At 37.2% G+C, this 21,619-nt stretch overlaps 2 protein-coding genes across 3 annotated transcripts; one reads left to right on the plus strand and one right to left on the minus strand.

The window, feature by feature from the left end:
* The first annotated feature begins 1,869 nt into the window (after nucleotides 1–1,869).
* On the plus strand, nucleotides 1,870–12,023 carry HEMGN (hemogen). Its single transcript, XM_007498044.3, has 4 exons — nucleotides 1,870–2,050; nucleotides 4,512–4,602; nucleotides 7,996–10,136; nucleotides 11,328–12,023. Exons 1-4 carry the CDS (start codon nucleotides 1,969–1,971, stop codon nucleotides 11,423–11,425), a joined length of 2,412 nt encoding a protein of 803 aa, XP_007498106.2. The 5' UTR covers nucleotides 1,870–1,968; the 3' UTR covers nucleotides 11,426–12,023.
* Nucleotides 12,024–17,246: 5,223 nt separating this feature from the next.
* LOC103094304 (tigger transposable element-derived protein 1-like) lies at nucleotides 17,247–21,507 on the minus strand. 2 transcript variants are annotated; one of them, XM_007498041.3, is made up of 3 exons: nucleotides 21,374–21,507; nucleotides 20,220–20,302; nucleotides 17,247–19,706 (listed from the first exon to the last, which is right to left on the minus strand). In XM_007498041.3, exon 3 carries the CDS (start codon nucleotides 19,693–19,695, stop codon nucleotides 17,422–17,424), a length of 2,274 nt encoding a protein of 757 aa, XP_007498103.2. In that variant the 5' UTR covers nucleotides 19,696–19,706; nucleotides 20,220–20,302; nucleotides 21,374–21,507; the 3' UTR covers nucleotides 17,247–17,421. The 2 variants fall into 2 exon arrangements, with proteins under 2 accessions (XP_007498103.2, XP_007498102.2); XM_007498040.3 differs by having other exon boundaries at nucleotides 20,037–20,302.
* Between the last annotated feature and the right edge of the window lie 112 nt (nucleotides 21,508–21,619).

Below are 21,619 nucleotides of genomic sequence, written 5' to 3' on the forward strand. Positions count from 1 at the left end.
TTCGAGATAGATGGAAGAACTCTGACTTAGAGTTGGACTGGAGGACAGACACTTGAGGAGAGACTGGAAGAGGAACTGGACCCCTGAAGGAGCTCATGCAGGAGACCTCAGAGTGCTTTCTTTTTAGACGGTCACTGTTGGTGAGTGAAAGGCTGACTTAGTAACCCTGCCTTTCTTGGAGGTGTAAACCTCCAAGAAAGGCCCATCATCTTGAGACTTTTTTCCCTGATTAGGGCCTTAGAATTTCTACCTGGTTCAGAGGAAGCAGGGGTTTTGTCTCTCTCTCTCTCTCTCTCTCATTCCTTAATATCTTCTCTCTATTGTAAAATAAACTACTATATATTCCATTTACTTTAGTAATTCATTTTGGGATTTAGAAATTAAATCCCTGGTGACCACTACCTATTTAATATTCAAGTCCAACCAATAAAAATTAACAACTGATATAAATAATTTGTAATTATACAAGAAGACACCTGACTGTTTAGTACCCTTTGTCCCAGTAATTTCACCATTGGGAAGGTACTCCAAAGAAACAAGACAGAAACAAGCATCCAATATATACCAAGATATTCACATCAACACTTTCCATAGTAGTAAAGAACTAGAAACAAAGAGGGTGCCTGAACAAATTGCCATATAACTATAATGGAATATTATTGTGCAATACAGGCAAACATAAGGAATTTAGAGAAATATGGGAAAATTTATATGAACTGAGCTGGAGTAAATTAAGCAGAATCAGAACCAGAATTAAGCAGTACAACCAGAAGGATATACACAATGACTGTAAGAAAGTATGAAAAGAACTAAAAGAAAGGCCAACTCTGAGAGACTAGCTAATGAAACATACCTTCTCTTTTGTTGCGGGAAAGGCAGGGGACTATGGAGGCAATAGGACAGAATGTTGCATGCTTTGTCAGATGTAGTTACTTTCTAAAGTCATTTTTACTTAACTGTTTTGGATTTTTAAAAAAGGGTTCCATTTGAGGGTAGGAAGACATTATCTAGAAATGTTTGTGATCTTTTTTTTTTTAAACCCTTACCTTCCGTCTTGGAGTCAATACTATGTATTGGCTCCAAGGCAGAAGAGTGGTAAGGGCTAGGCAATAGGGGTCAAGTGACTTGCCCAAGGTCACACAGCTGGGAAGTGTCTTAGGTCAGATTTGAACCCAGGACCTCCCATCTCTAGGCCTGACTCTCAATCCACTGAGCTACCCAGCTGCCCCCTGTGATCTTTAAACAACAGGCACCAATAAAATTTGAGGGGAAAAAAGGAAGCCCATCCCTCACAAAAGGACTCTATGATCTTTTAAGACGTCAGCAAGTTTGAAAATGCTAACCTAATTTTGGCTTGATACTGCCATCTTCATCACTGATGCTTATTAGTTCTCATTGAGCACATAGTTGTATACTTTCCTAGTTATCTTAGGACACTTGTAAACCATCAGTATTTTGAAAAAGACTCAGAATTTCTTTAAAAACCCAATAATTAATTATTTTTCTTATGTTCAGTTATTAACCTAGGCTAGTTACTTAAACAACAAAGTTCTTTCTGTCATTTTGCAAGGGAGTAAACAGAAAATGCACTGGGCGGGAAAAATATGTAGGAGGGAAGGACATTTAAGTGTGCATTTGGGCAGCTACACCCAAACAGATGCTGCGTGGTGGGGGGATATTTGCAAGCCAGTGTGTTATCAGAGGGCCTCACTGTAAAAATAGTAATACGATGATGAAGAAGTAAGGATACATCATCAAACACTTTCCCCCTTCACATACCTTTTGGAAATGATAAAGAATATGGAACCAGCCAAGCAGCTGTGGTCTGACCAGATAAGACATTTGGGCGGGAAGACTAATGTTTGGGTTTTTTTTTTTTTTAAGTATTAGTGCTCCAAATGTCTTAAATCAGCTGGTAGCTATTATTTGTGGCAGTCATACTAAACTATAGTCATCACTTGAAGCAGGATGGATGATGTAAAAAGGGACCAACTTCACCTGAATTTTGATGAGAAGCCTATGCTTGGCCAGAAAGAAGACAATGATCCAGGTAATAAAAAGCTAGTGCAAAGACTCTGAAGTGGTCATAGTTGGATACACCAGGGATTATATTTAATATGTTCTATGTGGATCTTGCATAGGTCACTGATGAATATTTACTAATAATTGTGGGAGACAGGGCATTGGGCATCTTGTTGTCCAGTATAATACTCATTCTCAATGCTGGCATTTATAGAGCTTTTAGGTTACAATCTGAAGAAGCAGAAATAAATGATAAAAGAATTATTCCTTGAGTCTGAGAAAGGGAGTGAGAAAACAGAAAATTAAAGCTAAATGACTAAAAAAGCAATGATTTTCCAAATGTTGATGATTTAAAACATGTTCCTATGTATACGTGGGTATTTGAGAAGACAAGGAAGAGGAAAATAGGCAGAGAAACATGTTTATTTAGAATGAGAATAATTTTGAGGAATAGTGTTTTGGCAATAAAAAAACAAATCTTGAAAGTTTTGGGACAAATCATTTTCTATTCATTATCATCCTGATTCCCCTTATAATTTATTACTAACTGTTGATTCTTTAAGAATATAAAGATTTTTTTCAATATTTGCAATTTCTTTTTGAAAAAAAAATTAGGATTTTATTATTTTTAACTAGATATTATTTATATAGTCATAACGGGAAAACCATAAATCTTGAACAAATTCTATATTGAATATAGAAAATATTTTGGAAGAAAGTGAAAGCCTAAAAGAAAATAAGAGGGATCTTTAATCCTATTAATGTTATTAGAACAGTGTGACTCATCAAAAGACTCAAAGAATAAACTAGAGACTAGGGGAAATGGATAATTTGTTATTAAAAAATAAAAGAATCACCACTGTGTTACTGTAGGGAAAAATAACTTTAGTGGAAAATAACATCGGCTGAATTTCTAAATACTTTAGTATTTTGGATTTGATATACTACAAGAGAACATCTGCTTGCTGATTGATGTTTCTTTGAAATGGATGTAACCCTAATTTGTTTGCAGAGATGCATGCAAGCAATGAATTTGTTCAAGACAAACGTGGAGCCTATAGCTCAGGAGAAAATGGATGACCCCTTATCAGGCATACTGTAAAGGGGATTTATATTTCAGGTTGGAGTTGGTCCAGGTGACTTCTAAAGTCCCTTCTAGCGTTAAGATTTTATGATCCCGGGATGCTCCCTCGAGAAGTCTTATGCTCCCTTGAATAAAGAAAGCATTGATTCCTTTCTTCAAGGAATAGAATAGAAATAAGCTATGTACATCCAAAAAGCAAAAATATGGGTTATAATTTAATAACTTCAAAATGAATGGCATACATAGAAAATACTATAGGAGTTGAGTGGAAGGAGACATCACTGTGCACTGGAGTGATAAAGGAAGTTTTCATCAAAGTGTTGGGACTTGGAATCTTAGCTAGGTTGTGGATTGTTAGAGAAGACAGGGGAAGGATTTTCATGGTAGAAATCAGCATGAGCTAAGGCAGGGAAGTAAAAAATAAACAAGGGGTCCATGTTTAGGGGCCAATTAATAGATCACACTGGCTATAGCTGGAAAAGTTAGAAGTAAGGTGTATGGAGAAGCTAAACTCTTCATTAGACAAGTGGACTGAATTCAAAGATATAAACAAAGCCACACATCTAGTAAATGTCTAGTCAAAGATCAAGATGGTAAGGAATTAAGGAGGAAATAAGTGGGTAAATGTAAGCAGGAGTGTAGAGCAGTGGTGTCAAACTATAGATGATGGATGTCAAACGTAGAGATGGATGCTGGGGAATTGCAAATTTGTAAAAATTTGTAAACCACAAATTAATATCGTCTCTACATTGTATCAAATTTTTACTTATTTCTTTAAACATTTTTCATTTACATTTTAATCTGATTCAGGCTATAGTGGAGTTTTGTGGACTATTTCCAGTAGCATGTCCTGCCTTGGTCACCTCTGTTAGATGATTGATATCCAAGAGGTTTGTTAGAGAAAGGAAGAACTTGAATGGAATATGAGGTTTTGATGTTTTTGTCTTAGGTTTGCACATTTAACTTTCCAGAGGTTCCACTCTGCAAAAGAATGAAAGTTGCATATAGGTTAATCTACTATAGCTGATTTTCCTTAGTTAGAGCCTCATTATTCAAATACAAAGCTTATAGTTTGGTGAAGATCCAGTGAAATGTCATTTATTCAGGGAGTCATTGGTGGATACAGGCATAGGTAGCTGGAGGCTGATATCTCCTCCAGGATCAGAATTAGTCCTCTTCACCATCAGGAGGGAAGTAATGTTTGAGGTCAGAACTTGCTGCAGAGAGAAATCTGATCTAGGAGGTAAAGAGAGCAATGGATCCCAATTACCTCCCAAACTGAAGCTTTCTGTTGTATTCTGAGACTAGAGGGGACAGAGATCCTGTAATCTCTTTTCTCTGTAGGGGCCAATTAACTTTTATTGCATTTTTCTTTATCAAGATCTTTTTATTTTTGGTTCCACAGAGATCAGGGAAACTCGAAGTCTGAGAAACCGAGAGCTACTGAGGAAAAGAAAAGCTGAAGCCCAAGAAAGACAATCATCAGAGTGGCTTGGGTAAATGAGTTATGATGAAATGCAAATTACATTATAAAGAGAGCTGGTGGTACCACTGCTTTAGATGCAAAGAAAAACCTGATATCCACATAGCAATGTGCATAACAGTAGTTGCTTATATTTGCATACAAATATAGAGTTCAACAAATACTTTTACATCAAAAGACATTGGGGTATAGTGCATAATGCTGGATTTGGACCCAGCAAGATCTGGATTCAAATACCATGTTGGATATTTGCTAGCTATATGACCTTGGACAAGTCCCCTTGACCTATCGGAGCCTCAATTTTCTCATTTGTAAGGTGGGAATAATAACATCTTAGAGCTGGTGCATCAAATGAGACAATGTATGGCACTTTGTAAATGTTATGGTGCCATGTGAATGTGTTGTTATTATTCTTTTTTTATATGAGCCTCATAAAAACCATAAATGGTGGGGATGGCCATGTTGTTGTTTAGTAGCAAGAATATAAGATTTGGAGTCAGAAGTCAAATTCTAGTTTTTATTCTTAATGCCTGTATAACTGTGCAAGTTACTCCTTTAGGTCTCTCCTCATCTATAAAATGAAGGAGTTGGATGAGGCAATCTTTAACGTTTCATTCATCCTCTGATTCCTATTTTATAGATGAGGAAGTGAAACTTCATAGAGTTTAAGGAACTGGTTCACAGGCAGACAAGTAGTAAGTGATAGGGAAGGGACCAGGAACCATGCTTTCTTACTCTTACCACATTTCTTTTCCCTCCACTGCAGAAGAATAAGATATCAGAATTTGTAATATTTGGATTGATTGCCATATTAGTAAGAAAAAATATTCTTTTAAACCACAGAATAAATTTGTATTAGGTAACTGGATCCATTTGCATTTGGCCCAACTTGTCTGTCTTCTTTTCCTTGAGTTAGAGTAGATGTCAGCCCCCTCCACTCCCTGGGATTAGAAATCTATGTAATACACAGTAATCAGTCCATCCCACAATTTCCATACATAAAAGATGATGAGAAGAAAGAGGAAAAAAATGCTTCACGAGGCACTCCGAGTTTGTCATTTCTCTTTCTGAAGACAGAAAGCATATTTTATTACGAGTCCTTTCTAATTATGATTGTCCATTATATTGATCAGAGTTGCTAAGTGTTTCAAAATTGATTATCTTTACAATATTTCTATTTCTATGGAGATTATTTGGGTTAGATGAATATTTGTCTGGCTTGATACATATGTGTAGGTGAATATGCATACATATTATGTATAGATTTATAAATACATGTAAACACATCCTTGTTCAGGTGTGGGTTGGGCTAGATGGCTTCAGACAACCTTTTCAACTCTGAGATTCTTCATTTATTTTATATGCTAAAATCTATACCACATGCATTCTTCATCCACTTGTTTGTTCCTGTATAGATTTCACAGTTGCATATTCTGTAAGTAGTACAGTTATTTGGATAGTGAAATCTAAGGCATGACTTCCATATATTCTTGGGAGAGCATAGGAACTTCTCCTGAGTTAATGATTAAATCTTTTTACCTAAGTTGTGAAGCAATGGGGTACTGGGGAAATAATGCCAGATTTGGAACTGGGAGAAACCTGACTTTCTTCCTTCTACTACTTCCCAGCTTTGTCTCTATGGTACACTTAAATTTCTCCGAGCCTCTGTTCCCTCATTTGTAAGAGGAAAATAATAATTATAAGGCTCAAGTGATGTACTTGGTAAACTTACAATTTTTGTTTTAGATTTTCAGGTCCATATTTCCTCCCTCCTTCCTCCTCTCTCCCCTGCCCATTGAGAAGGCAAGAAATAGTATTTGATAAACTATAAAGTATTGTATGTTAGCCATTATTATACAAAAAGCCATCTTTTACCTTTTGTTGTTGCTTAGTCATTGTTTCAATAATGTTCAATTCTTGGTGACCCTATTTTTTTTCTTTGTCAGAGATACTGGAGTGGTTTGCCATTTCCTTTGCCAGCTCATTTGGATAAGGAAACTGAGGCAAATAGGGTTAAGTGATTTGTCCAGGGCCACACAGCTAGAATGAGTCTGAGGTCAGCTTTGAATTCAGTGAAATGAATCTTCCTGACTTCCTGCACTCCTGGTGCAGTGGCACTAGTCCACTGCCCCACCCAGCTATCCATTCCTTTACATAAGACACCCAAAGAGAGGGTTGTTCTAGACTGGATGCAGGATCAAGGGAGTCAAAGCAAAGGCTGGAAATTGTAGGGAGCCAGAAATAAAGATGGAATCATGAGGGAAAACAGGAGCCAGGATGTACAAAGAACAAGTCAGAGAGAAAGATGGCATTATTGGCTTCTGGCTTGGCAAGTTGTTTGAGTAGCAAAGACCCACAAGAGATTTGAGGATCTTGAAACTAAAGCTCAATTTGTCTCATACAGGAAGCTTCTCATTTTCTTGCTGGTATTGCTGGATTTCCTGGTATTCCTGGGATTGCTGGTATTCTTAAGGCCAGCTCCAGGCTAGTAAAGAAAAACAAGCATTTATTAAGCACCCATTTTATAAATATCTCATTTGTTCTTCAAAACAACTGCAGGAGGTAGATGCTATTATTTTGTCCATTTTACACTTGAGAAAACTGAGGCAGATGGAGATTAAGTGACTAGCTCAGGGTCAGACACCTAGAAAGTACCTATGGTTAGACTTGAATTCGGGTCTTTCTGATTTCAGGACAAACACTGTATCCTACTTCAATGGAAGGCTCAAAAGATGCTCTATCACAGCAACTCATTTCCAATATCTGAATCTGACCAAGTTACTAAACTTGGTCTTTTACTAAATTCCTTTTCCTATCACTTTTTTCCTTCCAAGGACAACATGAATTGAAATAGTAGAATTTAGATCTAGAGTTCATTGAGCCCAATTCCTTCTGAATCTTCCTAGAATAAGATTAGGCAAGCTATCTCTATTGCCCTTCAAAACACTTTTTTAAATAAGTATGGGCAGATCACCTGAGATTCTTAAAAAAATTTTATTATATGATATTATATTAATTTATTAAAAAAATTTTTTTAAGTCTGAAGTTTAGCAGAGGACTTGGATTTGAGAACAGGTTTGGGTGTCTTTGGGCAAAATTCACTGAACTGGTTTCTTCCTCTGTAAAATAAAAGAGTTGGATTAAATGATCTCTTGCTCCTTGCTCTACATACTAAAGTTTCTCCTTCTACCTTCCCTACTCCTAAATTGTGTATGAAATTATTCTAATCACCACCTAGATATGAATGTCCTGAGGTCTGACCCTCAAATTGGGCCAGCCATAAGCAGTGGAAAAGTAAGAGCTTGGTTTTGATCTCTGACTAACTGGGGTTAGTTACAGGAAGATACTCTATTTTTATACATATGCTGAAATCCTGTTCTTGAATCTTCTTTTGTCCTCCTGACAGATCCCAAAATAAAAGCAAGCGGCCAAGGACAGCGAGAGGCCGAGGCCGATCACTAACTAAAGAAGCGAAGAATGACCCTCCGCTACAAGTTGTGAGAGTGGAAAAGGAAGAAAAAGTTGAGAAAGAACTCGAGTCTCTAAAGCAACAGGAGCCACTGCTGAGTGTTGCCGAAGATGTCCACTCTACAGAAAACCAAGAAAACGTGGCAGAGAATACCCCCCAAAAACATCAATGTGCAACAACGCCTCAAGATTGCACAACTGAAATCAACCAAGAAACATCTGGGCACAAGGATCTTTCTCCCAAAGCAGCTGAGCCTGGAAAACATGCTTCTAAAACAAACCAAGAAACCACTGTGTTGAAAGAGCTGTCTCCTAAAACATGCCAAGGAAAAGTTGTCCCTGAATCTTTCTCTCCTAAAAGATACCCAAACACATCTGTTCCTAAAGATTGCTCTCCGAAAATATGTCAAGAAACAGAAATTGCTGAGAATTATGCACTTAAGAGATGCCAAGAAACAGCTGTGCCTGAAGACCTTTCTCCTAAAACATGCCAGGAAATAGTTGTGTCTGAAAAACATACTCTTAAAACATGTGAAGAGAAAGCCATGCCTGAAGACCTCTCCCCCAAAACATGCCAGGAAACAGCTATTGCTAAAAAGTTGTCACCTAAAAAATACCAAGAAACAGTCATTTGTGAAGTGCTTTCTCCTAAAACATGGCAGAAAAGAGCTGTGTCTGAAAAATGCCTCCTTAAGACATGCCAAGAGACATCTGTACCTGAATCTTCCTCTACTAAAAGATACCAAGAAATGGCTATCCCTAAAGATTGCTGTCCTAAGATGCGCCAAGAAACAACTATCACTGAAAATGATGCGCCTAAGAGATGCCAAGAAACAGCTGTGCCTGAAGACCTTTCTCCTAAAACAAACCAGAAAACCACTGTGATTAAAGAGTTATCTCCTAAAACATGCCAAGGAATAGCTGTACCGGAATTTTTTTCTCTTAAAGGGTACCAAGAAATGGCTTTCTCCAAAGAGTGCTGTCCTAAGATGCGCCAAGAAACAACTATCACTGAAAATGATGCGCCTAAGAGACACCAAGAAACATCTGTGCCTGAAGACCTTTCTCCTAAAACAAACCAGAAAACCACTGTGATTAAAGAGTTATCTCCTAAAACACACCAAGGAATAGCTGTACCAGAATCTTTTTCTCTTAAAGGGTACCAAGAAATGGCTTTCTTCAAAGATTGCTGTCCTAAAATGCGCCAAGAAACAGCTATCACTGAAAACGATGCTCCTAAGAGATGCCAAGAAACAGCTGTGCCTAAAGAGTTTTCTCCTAAAAAAAAACAAGAAACCACCATGCTGAAAGAACTACCTCCTAAAGCATGCCAAGGAACAGTGGTACCTGAATCTTTTTTTCTTAAAGGGTACCAAGAGATGATTGTCTCCAAAGATTGCTGTCCTAAAATGCGCCAAGAAACAGCCATTGCTGAAAACGATGTGCCTAAGAGATGCCAAGAGACATCTGTACCTGAATCTTCCTCTACTAAAAGATACCAAGAAATGGCTATCCCTAAAGATTGCTGTCCTAAAATGCGCCAAGAAACAGCCATTGCTAAAAACTATGCACTTAAGAGACGCCAAGAAACAGCTGTGCCTGAAGACCTTTCTCCTGAAACATGCCAGGAAATAACTGTGTCTGAAAAATACAACCTTAAAACATGCCAAGAAACAGCTGTACATGAAGTCCTTTTGACTAAAACATGCCAGGAGAAAAATGTATTTGAAAAAAATGCCTCTAAGACATGCCAAGAAAAGGATGCTTCTGGTGATCTCTTGTCTGAGAAATGCCCCCAAAGAGATGAATTTAAAGAGTGTCCTGTGGAAAAATTCCAAGCTACAGCTGGGGCTGAAGATCTCGTGCCTAATATAAGCCAGAAAATATTTGTGCTTGAAAAATGTGTCCCTAAAACATATCGAGAAGCAGCTATGCCTAAAAGTCTCTTATCTGAAATTGGTCCCCAAACAGCTGGTCCTGAAGAATATCATTCTGAAACATTCTTCCCAAAACCTGGGTCTGGAGTTCAGGATCCTGCAAAGCTCCAAGAAACCACTACGGCTACCATTTGTCCTCTGAGTAGGCATCCCCTTCTATTTTATTGAGATGGTCAAATAAAAGTCAACGTTTAGGTTTATTAACTATCTGGGTTTAAACTATCCAATGACTATTGTACCCAGGGCAAATTTCTTAGTGATAATGATAAGAGTTCACGAGGTGCTAGATAAGAGTTTTCTAATTATATCCTCACCACATTAGGTATTACTGTATCACATCTGCTTTGTGGGGGAGAGAGATATATTGTTTATACAACCTTACCACAATCCTGGGAGTCCGGTCCTATGATCATACCCATTTTACAGAGGAGGAAACCAAGTCATGAGTTGCCCATGTCATACAAGAAGCAAGTATCTGAGACCAGATTTGAACTCTGATTTCTCCTGACTACTGTGCCACCTACAGTAATAGTCTAACGCCTTTTAATTGCTCCTTACAGGAGGCTATTTAAGACTCTTAGAAGAACTGATTTCTGGTTTCTTTGTTTTTATACCTGGAGTTGATCCCCTTATTTCAAGGGCATTGACTGCCTTCAGAGCCTATAAGCAATTTGTGGTTTCAGTCAGTGCCTACTTGAGGAAAATGATAAAAAAAAAATGAAAACTTTGCAACAGGTACTTAAACAGATCAGAGAAGTCTTAGTCGATGAAGGGATAGAAATACAACAAAATACTACATAAAATATTTCAGAGCATAGTATAATAAAATTAACCAGCATGCTTAAGGAAGAGTGTTTTAGTTCATTTTTAACTCATGAGTATTTTTTTGGTGGTGGATAGTTTTTTGAACATAAGCGAATCCTTCCTTGATGACTGGTTGTGCCTCTTGGCCATCATTCTGAACATGAGTGCTGCTTAGTCAATATTATAGGAAAATGTAGACTATTTTGATAGATTTCTACCAGTCCTTTGAGATTTCTTGGATTTTTACATTTTGAGAATGACTCATTTCTTTGTCATTTGCCTTCTTTTAAAAGGGGAATTTGACAAAAACTTTGTGATAGAGAATTTCGATTCATTGAGTGTCAATGAACTGAAATCGTACTGGGTCACAGTATAAATAATACACTTCTCTTCCCCAGAAAGCAGGTGTGAACAACTTTAGGAGTACAAAACTAGAGTCAACTAAAACTATAATAATAGCGAATTTCTTAAGAATTTTCATTCTTAAATTTTGATGCAAAGCACTTATGTCTCTTATTTTGTTTTACAGAACTGAAAAAAATAACCAAAGCGGAGGAATCAGAAAAGCCTGTCATTCTGAATCTTTCCCAGGAGGAGAATCAAGAAACTGATTATTACAGATTTTAACAACTGCCTCAACCATAATAGTTTTAAACTAAAGATATGGTATTCTGATACTTTAAATGCATAATCTCTCTACATGCAGCACTGTACAAATCTCTATAATATTCAATGATAATTTGACAAGAATATTTTCCTGTGTGTACTCCGTATTTAACATGTTTGAAGACCTGATTTCAACTATGATGATCATTTTTGTGTGCTAGGGGACAGGTGGGAGCAGCCTGGAGAGGGGTGGGGGGATAAAAGAGGAGAAAATATCTAAGGATTATTATTTTTTTTGTCTTTCAGAAAATGAAATTGTTTTAGTTAATTCTTGATGTTATGTGATAAATTAGGAACATTTCAAATCTTTTTGGCAGTTTATAATTTTCTTGTAAATTTAGATTAAATATTAATGTAGTGATGATGCCATTATTTTGTCTAGGTTTTTAAAAAGTTTGGTTGTTTTATTAGTGTAATAATTTTACTTATACTATTAGGATGCTCAAAATTTACCTGATGCCAGTGTGTGTGTGTGTGTGTGTGTGTGTGTGTGTGTGTGCCTACAGCTTATTTTTTTGCATGTTTTAGTTTTGATCTCCTATTTTTAATTAAATAAAAATATTAAAAATATAAGCTTTGGGTCAAAGGCTTCTTCCTTTTTTATACTCTTTTATAGTGTAGCCCCTTCCTACTTTCTAGCCTTCTTAGTCCTTCCTTTCTAACACATACTCTTTGATTCAGAGACATTGGCCTCCTAGCTGTTCCACAAACAAGACACTCCATCCCCTGGCTCTGGACCATTTTCTCTGTCTGTTTTCCCTACTGGGAACACTCTCTCTCCTCCATTCTGATTACTGATCTCCCTGGCTTCCTCCAAATTCCAGCTAAAATCCCACTTTCTATAGGAGGTCTATCCTAATGCCTCTTAATTCCAGTGCTTAACCTTTTAAAATTATTTCCTAGTTAGCCTTCATATAACTTGGTTTGTATATATTTGTTTGCACATTGTCTTCATTCAGTTGTAAGATCTTTGAGGGCAGAGAATGTCTTTGGACTCCTTATATTCCCAGTGTCTATCATACTTAGCACTTGGCACAGAGTAGGTGCTCAATAAATGTTTGACTTGAATTGAATATTTGACAAGTCTTGCCTTCTGTCCTCCACTGCTGATATTTTCTGCAACTCAGAGTGACTAAGAAGATAGTAGATAGTGGTCACTTCCCTCTTGCCTCCTTTCTTTTTCTTTTGTATTTTTGCCCTTCTCAGTCTCTTGCACAGGGATTCTGAACCATTTTAAAATCTATGCCATGGAACAATTTGGCTAATTGGTGAAGCCAATGGGTTCCTTGGAATGTTTGCAAATGTGTAAAATTATATACAGATGATTACAAAGGAAACCAATATCATTATATTTTTTTTAAAAAGGAACATGTTTTTAGACCACAGATTAAGAACTTTACTACTTTACCTTACTAAAGCAAGAAGTTCTCTTTTCCTTTCCTGGAGGATCAGCTTTTTGACAACTATCTCATATGGTAAACAAACTTGTATGTTTTAGAACTCAAAAATACATTGTTATTATGTCTACACCTGTCTTTGCATACCATTCCTTTTGGGACTAAGCCTCACACACTAAAGCTGTCTTGGGAATTATAGGAAAGTTCCTTCCTTGCATTTCACAATTTATGTCTTTCTGCAATATCACTTGGGTTCATGCAAGTGTATTAGCACTCATTTCATCCTGCCAGGGCAAAAGGCTTGGAGGACTGCCTCCAGCTCAGATTTTCTCCCTGAGGCAACTGGGTCAGTTTATCCAAAATTTCTAGAAAAGGGAAATGATGGAGCTGGTTCCTTCTCATACAACTATCTTCATGGCCAGAGATATTTATCTTCTTCCTGCACAAATTTCTCCCTCTTCCTGACATCTCTAGCTTTGGTGATGGCATTACTTATCATCCTGACCACAGACTGGAAAACTCAGGAATTGCCTTTTGTGTTTCTCTCTTCCATGCTACATGTTCAATTATTTATGAAAATCTATCATTTCTTGCATCCATAATATCACTTGAACTGTCTCCTCTCTGACCACTCCTTCTTTGTTGGATCTTTATCCAAGTCATAACCATTTGCAAGTGTCTCCCCCTACTCTCTCCTGGGCTCCTTTCCTCTTTATACTATCTCCTTTGATAGTCTAAGCTCTCATGGGTTCATTTATTATTGCTTATGCTGATGATTCCCAGATGGATATACCTAGCCCAAAGCTTTCCCGAGCTCTAATCCTGCATCACCAGCTGCCTACTGGATCTTTCACACCAGATATACTACTGGAGGCACTTCAAACTTAACATGCCTAAAACAGAACTCATTATCTTCCCTCCAAAACCCATCTTTCTTCGAAATTTTCCCATGACTTTAATGAGCAACAACATCCTTCTAGTCACTTGTTCGAGTCCTCATTCTCATTCACTCTAGAGTACATATTCAATCAGTTGTCAAATCTTGACATTTCTGCTTCCACAAATCTCTTACATTAGGTCCTTTGTACTCAAACAACTACTTTAATTCAGGTCCTCATCACCTCTTGCCTGAACTATTTTAATAACCTTCTAATTTCTCTTCTCGCATAAAGTCTTTTCCTATTCCAAACTATTCTCCATACAGCTGTTGGTGATTTTCATAAAGCATAGGTCTGTGTGTGTTATTTCCTTACTCTATAAATACCAGTGGTCCCCTGTTACTTCTAGGATCAATTATAAAATGCCTCATTTGGCATTTAACACTCTTCACAACCTGGACCCTTCTAGGTACTGTGCTGTCCAGTATACTTTCTTAAGTTTAGACAACAAAATATTGCCTTGCTTTATAACGTTTGCTGATTTCTGAGGTATACATGCTCCCACTGGGAATTGAACAATAGCTCCAGCAGAGTCCTTATGAGCCGGCTATAATATGCTCTGATACTGTTATCTTCATAATCTCTCCCATTCTTCAAGATTCATCTCAAATGCAACTTTCTGCATAAAGGATTTTCCTGGTCATTCCAGAAGCTAGTGCCTCATTTTCTCCTCTAAGATTACCTTCCATTTCTATAGCTAATGCTTACCCCAATAACTTTAGTCATGTCTGACTCTTCCTGACCCCATTTGTGGTTTTCTTGACAATGCTAATAATTTGCCATTTCCTTCTCCAGCTCATTGTACAAATGAAGGGGAAATTGGGGCAAATGGGTTAAGTGATTTGCTTAGGATCAAAAAACTAGCAAGTGTCTGAGGAAGGATTTGAACTCAGGTCTTCCTGACTTGAGACTCAGCAATCTATCCACTGAGTGATACCCAGTAATCTCTGGATTAATTTGTCTCTGTTACTATTGTCATCAACCTAGTTCAGATTTTCATTTACCTCTCCCCATCTCCCATATGTCCTCCTTGCTACCAAATTTTCCTTCCTAAAATATTAGATTGGATCATCATATTCCCCATTCAGAAACTGTCAATTACTTTCTTTCATCTACCAGATAATGTTCAAATTCTTTAGTTTTATATTTTGGCCCCAATTTATCGTTTTTAACCATATCATCTCATACTCTTCACTTTAAAAAAATCCTTATCTTCTTAGTATCTGTTCTAAAACTGAAGAGTGGCAAGGGCTAGGCAATCAGGATTAAATGACTTGCTTAGCATCACACAGCCAGGGAATATCTGTCTAGCTGATAAGACAAATAGGACTTTTTTTTGTTCTTCCCTCCACTTTATGCTTTTCTGCCTTGACATTTACAATATCCCCTTACCCCTGCCTCACTTGAATTCTTATCTTTCCTTTAAGACCCAAGTTAAAATACTATTGTTGAAGAAGCCTTACCTGGAAGAAAAGTGTTCTCTTCTGAATTTCACATTCTACTTAATAATATGGACTTGCATGTATGTCATGTTCCTGATTATTTCAGGTAAGATGAGGTCATATTTTTTTAATATTTCTAGTACAGTACCTTATATATAACTAGTAATCAATAAATATTTGCTAAATAAAAACAAATTTACTTTTTTCATATTAATTTCATTTGATCCCTTACAACAACCCTGTGAAGTAGGTGCTATTATCTTCATTTTATAGTTAAGGGAATTAAGGCAACTAGATGAAGTGACTTGCTTAGGGTCACACAATATGAGGCTGAATTTGAACTCAGGTCTTCCTGCCTCTAGGCCTAGCACTCTATCTACTCTGCCACCGGCTGCCTCTAAGTTACATGAATGACTCATGGTCAGTGAGAAAGTATCTATGTTCTGTCAGAGTCCAAGCTCAGGCAGGTCCTGCTAACCTAAAGCATCAAAGCCCAACCTTGCTACTTTAGAGATGCTTGTCACTAAGTTATTTTCATCTGATATAGCAGCTCATGAAGATGTCTACTAAGGCTTTTTCCAAGCATTGAAGTAGTGGCACATTCTTTTGTAAAAGGGAAATTAAAACCTTTGTTTACATTCTTACATAAAAATGACTTTACAACTAGTTACTTCTGGTATTGAGTTGATTATATCTTTCAGTTAAAGTGCATTATTGTGCCTCACAAACACCTTGTGGTAGACACACACCTCTATTATTGTTTCCTGGAAAATTGTCTTGAACCTTAACCCCCTTCAACCCTTCCTCTCCTTTTTGGACTCGATATATTGATTCCAAGGCAGGAGAGCTAAGGACTGGGGAATGGAGGTTAAGTGGCTCATTCAAAGGTCACCCAGCTAGGAAGTGTCTACAGTCACATTTGAAACCAGGATCTCCCATCTCTAGGTCTGGCTCTCAATCCACTGAGCTACCTAGCTGCCCTTGCAAAATGTTATTTTAAAAATCTGGAGCTCAATTTGATTTATATGATATTGCATGTTCAGTACTATACCTTCTAGCTGTAAGCAATAGCTATGAAGTAATATTCAAAACCATTCTCCTCCCTCAATTGTAAATACATTATCCTTTGTTAGGAATAGGGGACAGTAGAAAGCACACTCACTACACATTTAGTTGGAATCATTTACTAGTTATTTAATTTCTGCCCTTCAGTTTTTACTTCAAACTGGGTGAAATGTCTATCCTGGTTATCTTTAAAGGAATTTTGTACAGTTCAAATAAGATTATACATTTAGAGCTGGAGGAAATTTCAGAAGTCATATAATTCAACCCCTTTCATTTTACGAGTTAACAGGTAAAACAAGGACAAATAACATGGCCATAAGATCTTGTGACAAGTGGTAAGACCAGGAATAACTCAAGTCTGTTGATTATGACATTTGAGAAAGGTTTTGTAAAATGTAAAGCATTATATTCTACTAGAGTGTAAACTTTTTGAATATTGCCTCTTTATATCTTTATGTTTCCTTTGAGTTAGTCCTTATAGTTAAAAGGATATAAGCCTCTTCGGAATCTCACTTTAAGTTTGCCTTTTGATGGAAACTGAATGTTAATTATAATGATCAAGAAACTTGGCTGTGGAAAAAGGTGGGAAAATGAATCTCTTTTGTATCTTTGTAGAGGTGAGGGAACAATAAGTCTGGAATAGCGCATGTATTTTTCTATTGAGTCGATTTTTAGTTTTGCTACAACTTATTTTCCTCTCTTTTTAAAATTCCTTATTATAGGGAATGGATTGATGGCTGCCAGGATTAGGGGTGTAGGTAGATAACAGTGGATGTTCCAAAAGTGTTAGTGCAGTTATAAGTTTCACAACTAGCTCCTGATTCGTTTGAATCAGGAATTTTTTTTTTTGAATCCTGTGAAGTTGTTGAATTATTTGAAATTATAATTATATGCAAAATGTAGTCCTTAGTTGTAGCCCAGTAGAAATATGCAATGAAAATATTTTAAAATAAGTTTATTAACAGAATAACAAAAGATAAAAAATGTACTTTTGATTCAAGTTTATTACAAAGTAATGGTATAGCTATAGAAAGCAAAATTTAAAAAATAAAAAAAATTAAATTACTGAATATCTTACCTAAAGATAAACCTATACCGATATGACAAAAACATTGTTATTCTTGTTTAAAATATTTTGGCAGTGTAGACTCAATTGTCTTCTCTTTTTTTAAATCTTCATACATACGCTGATAAGTGCAGAGAGCTTTATCCACATCTTGGTGAATTTGAATTCTTCGATCAACATTAGGGTCAGCATCCATAATTTTTTGCTTCACAACTTCTAAAGCTTGAAAGATATCTTCAAATTCTTTGAGAGTGAATTCTTTCATTTGTTTATTATCTGCTTCTTCAGTATCATTGTCAATATCTTCAAATGCTCGTTGTTGATCTAAATGAAGAAAATCATCAGTAGTCAATCCTTCTGAGTGTGAATCCAGCAATTCCAGAACATTGTCACTTTCTAAATCATCAAAACCAAGCTTTCTTCCTATGTTTGTTATTTCTTCTACAACAGCCTGCTTCATAGAGGGAAAACCTTCAAAATTACTATTTGCACAATGTGGCAAAATGCACTTCCACACTTCACGCATGTTGTTTGCTGTTATTTGTTGCCAAGCATGATGAATATTTTCAACTGCATCTCTGATGTTATAATTTTCCCAGAAGTCAGTTAAGGACATTGCATCATCACCTATTGTTTTCACAACTGCCTGTTCAAAAATCTTTCTTAGGTAGTAGGCTTTAAATGTTGCAATGGTTCCTTGGTCCATGGGTTGCAATAGAGATGTTGCGTTTGGTGGCAAAAAAATTACTTTTATATTCTCACACAATGAACTAAGTGTAGTTGGATGACCTGGAGCATTGTCTAAAATCAGTAACACCTTAAATGCAATATTACTGTCCTTGCAATATTTCTCAACAGCAGGGCTAAAATAACTTGAAAACCAGTCTTCGAAAACAGCTTTAGTCACCCATGCTTTCTTATTCGACCTCCAAAGAACTGGAAGGGATTGCAGATTATAGCCTCTCAAAGCTCGAGGATTTTGAGTCCAATAAACAAGCATTGGTTTTAATTTAAAATCCCCTTCTGCATTACCCCCCAATAAAAGTGTTAGGCGATCCCTAGACACCTTAAATCCAGGTTTTATGTTTTCTTTCTTAGAAATATGAGTTCTGGAAGGCATCCTTTTCCAGAATAAGCCCGTTTCATCTACATTAAAAATTTGTTGATCAGTGTATCCACCTTCTTCAATTATTTTCTTCAAAACATCAGGATATTTAGCTGCCATATCCTCATCTGTAGTAGTTGTTTTTTCAGTAATTTTTACATTATGCAACTGAGTTTGATTTTTAAAAGGATCAAAGCAACTACCATTTGCAGTAAAAGTTTCTTCACTATCTACTTCATTTTCTTTCTCTACTTTAAATAAAGTTGGAGCATTTGTTTGCATGGCTGCTTTGTTTTGAGGAATGTGTTTATTATTACAATCTTCAATCCATACAGCTAAAGGACGCTCCATTTCTATCATTGTAACGCTTCTATTCCTTGTAGTTGTTTGTAAACCACAAAAAGCTGGCACGCTGTCTTTTTCTTTTATTTCGTCTGTGTGCTTTATAATATTCTGTACCATAGGTTCAGGCATTCCTACAGCTTGTCCTGTTTTAGAGTTACTATGACCACATTCATGCTGTTCAAAAATTGTCAGGTGATTGTTAGACACTTTAAATCCAGGTTGAGTTTTTTCTTTTTTAAAAATGTAAGTTCTGAAAGGAATCTTTTTCCAGAATAAACCTGTTCCACCCACATTAAAAATTGGTTGATCGGTGTATCCACCTTCTCCAATTATTTTCTTCAAAACATCAGGATAGTTGGCTGCCATGTTCTCATCTGCATTGGCTATCTCTCCAGTAATTTTAACATGATGCAAATGAACTCGATTTTTAAAGCGGTCAAACCAACCACCGCTGGCAGAAAAAGTTTCCTCACTATCTACTTCATTTCCATTTTCTTTTACTGCTTTAAATAAACTTGAGGCTTTTGTCTGAATGGCTGCTCGGCTAAGAGGAATGCATTTTTTATTACAATCATCAATCCACACAGCTAAAAGACGTTCCATTTCTATCATTGTAACACTTCTATTCCTTGTAGTTGTTTGCAAACCACAAAAAGTGGATGCAACTTTACCTTTTTCTTTTATTTCACCTGCATGTTTTATAATATTCCGTACTGTAGATTCAGGCATTCCTACATCTCGTCCTATTTTTGAGTTACTATGACCACGTTCATGGCGCTCAATTACATCACATTTTTGTTCTAATGTAATAACAAGCCTCTTTTTTTTCACACTGGCAGTGTTTCCATCTGAAGTCTTCTTTCTTTTATCCATTTTGTTATGGGCTTTTAAAAAAAAAATTAACACAACTGTTGGTAATATGGTACCCAGCAACAAATTATATCAACATACTACCTATGCAAGAGCAGAATGACATATCTGCAAGTTAAAACTTTTTACTAGCATACATTGCATTAACTGATTTTTGGCTCACATTAAATGTGATCTCTCTCATTTTATAAAATCCTGAATTTCTAACTATCTGAATTTGCAATAATCATGACCTAGTTATAATAACTTAATATGTCTAGTTGCTACAAACTTACAAAAAAATTTGAAAAGCTATTTAAAATGTTAAAATATTGATGTTGCTTAATAAAATTCAACATAACCACCTTCTTGTGCTTAACATACAAATGCTGCTCTCTCAATTTCAGCCATAGTCTCTTTGCTTGCTTGGAGTCTCCCAGATCTAGGCTTAAAGTGAATTGAGCAGAATCCTTTAATTTTTTCATCTAGCTGTTAATTAAATTTCTGTGAGAAGCCTTCTTATAATAGAATGGGGATTTTCTTCTTACTGCTGTTGTGGGCTCCAGTTCAGCCAACCAGAGAATGCAGCTGACTTTCTTCAACATTTGCTATCTTTGATCAATTGCAGTGACTGAAATAAAAAATTAAAATGGAAAATTTGTTATTCAAAATTACATAATTACAAAAGAAGTTTAAATAAACTTTCAAATAATTTTTGAGGGGGTAAATTAGCAGGTGGCAAAGTGAGCTAGGTTGAAAGTCAGGAGGACTCGAGTTTAAATCCAGACTTAAAATAATTACAGCTATATGATTTGTGGCAAGTCACTTGTTTGCCTCAGTTTTCCCATCCTTAAAATCAGGATAATAGCACCTACCTCCTAAGGATGTTGTGAGGCTCAAAGGAGGTAATGATCATAAAGGGCTTAAATGGTTCCTTGCACATGGTAAGCATTATATAATTAGCTATTCTTACCATTTGGTCTCGATATTTACTAGTAATGTAACTCTAGGCATGTCACTTAAGCTGTTTGCCTCAGTTTCCCCAGCTGTAAAATGGGGATAAAAAGAATACCAACCTCCCAGGGTGGTTGTGAGGATCAAAGGAGGTACTAATTGTAATAATGTGCTTTGCACTCTGTAGGTGCCATATAAATCTTTTCTATCGTTATTATTATTCTCAAATTATGAAATCTTAAAACCTTTACCAAAATTATTTTCAGTTTGCCCCGAAGGTTTGCTTCATTCTTTGTACTGGTCTTCCTGGACAGTAGCGTCTGGTACACACTAGGCGTTTTTTAAGTTAATTTTCAAAAAACACTCATGTGTCACTGCGCTAAGTGTGGCTGGGGTATTTAAATATTTTTTTAAAAGACCAGAGAACACAATTTTTGAATAAAGGACATAACGTCTATGAAGTTATCAGTGAACCTGCTACGGCACATATTGATACCCCAAATTTTGGGGCTGAGTCCTCAGTCTGCAGCCAAACTGTCCAGGAGTGATGGGGGGTGGAGGATGGAGGGTTTGGGCAAGAAGCTCCGCCCCCCCCACCCCCACCCCCCGGCCGGCGCCCAGCGGGGCGGCTCCACTCTCGGCAACACTTTCCCCCGAGGGACCTTCTAGCCCAGGCCCAGCTAAACAAGCTGACACAGATCGCAGGTGTGTGCGCCCCGGGCCGGCGTGCCGCTCCCCGCAACGATACCTGGGACTAGTGTGTGCAAGCCCCAACCAATCTTCGGCGCTGTCCGCAAGAGGACCTGTCCTCGGAGGGCGGCGGATGCCGGAGGGCGGAGGCAACCTTAGCGACCGGAGGAAGCGACGCCAACAGAAGAGCAGCAGCGGCTTCCGAACCCCTGGACAGGCCGCGCGCATGCTCGCTCTGTGCAGGGAGCCCCCCCCCCCCACTCCCCCCCTTCCGCGCAGGCGCGGGACCCCAGCCAATGCTCCG

The sequence above is a fragment of the Monodelphis domestica genome, chromosome 7 (genome assembly GCF_027887165.1).
Source record: "Monodelphis domestica isolate mMonDom1 chromosome 7, mMonDom1.pri, whole genome shotgun sequence".
NCBI lineage: Eukaryota > Metazoa > Chordata > Mammalia > Didelphimorphia > Didelphidae > Monodelphis > Monodelphis domestica.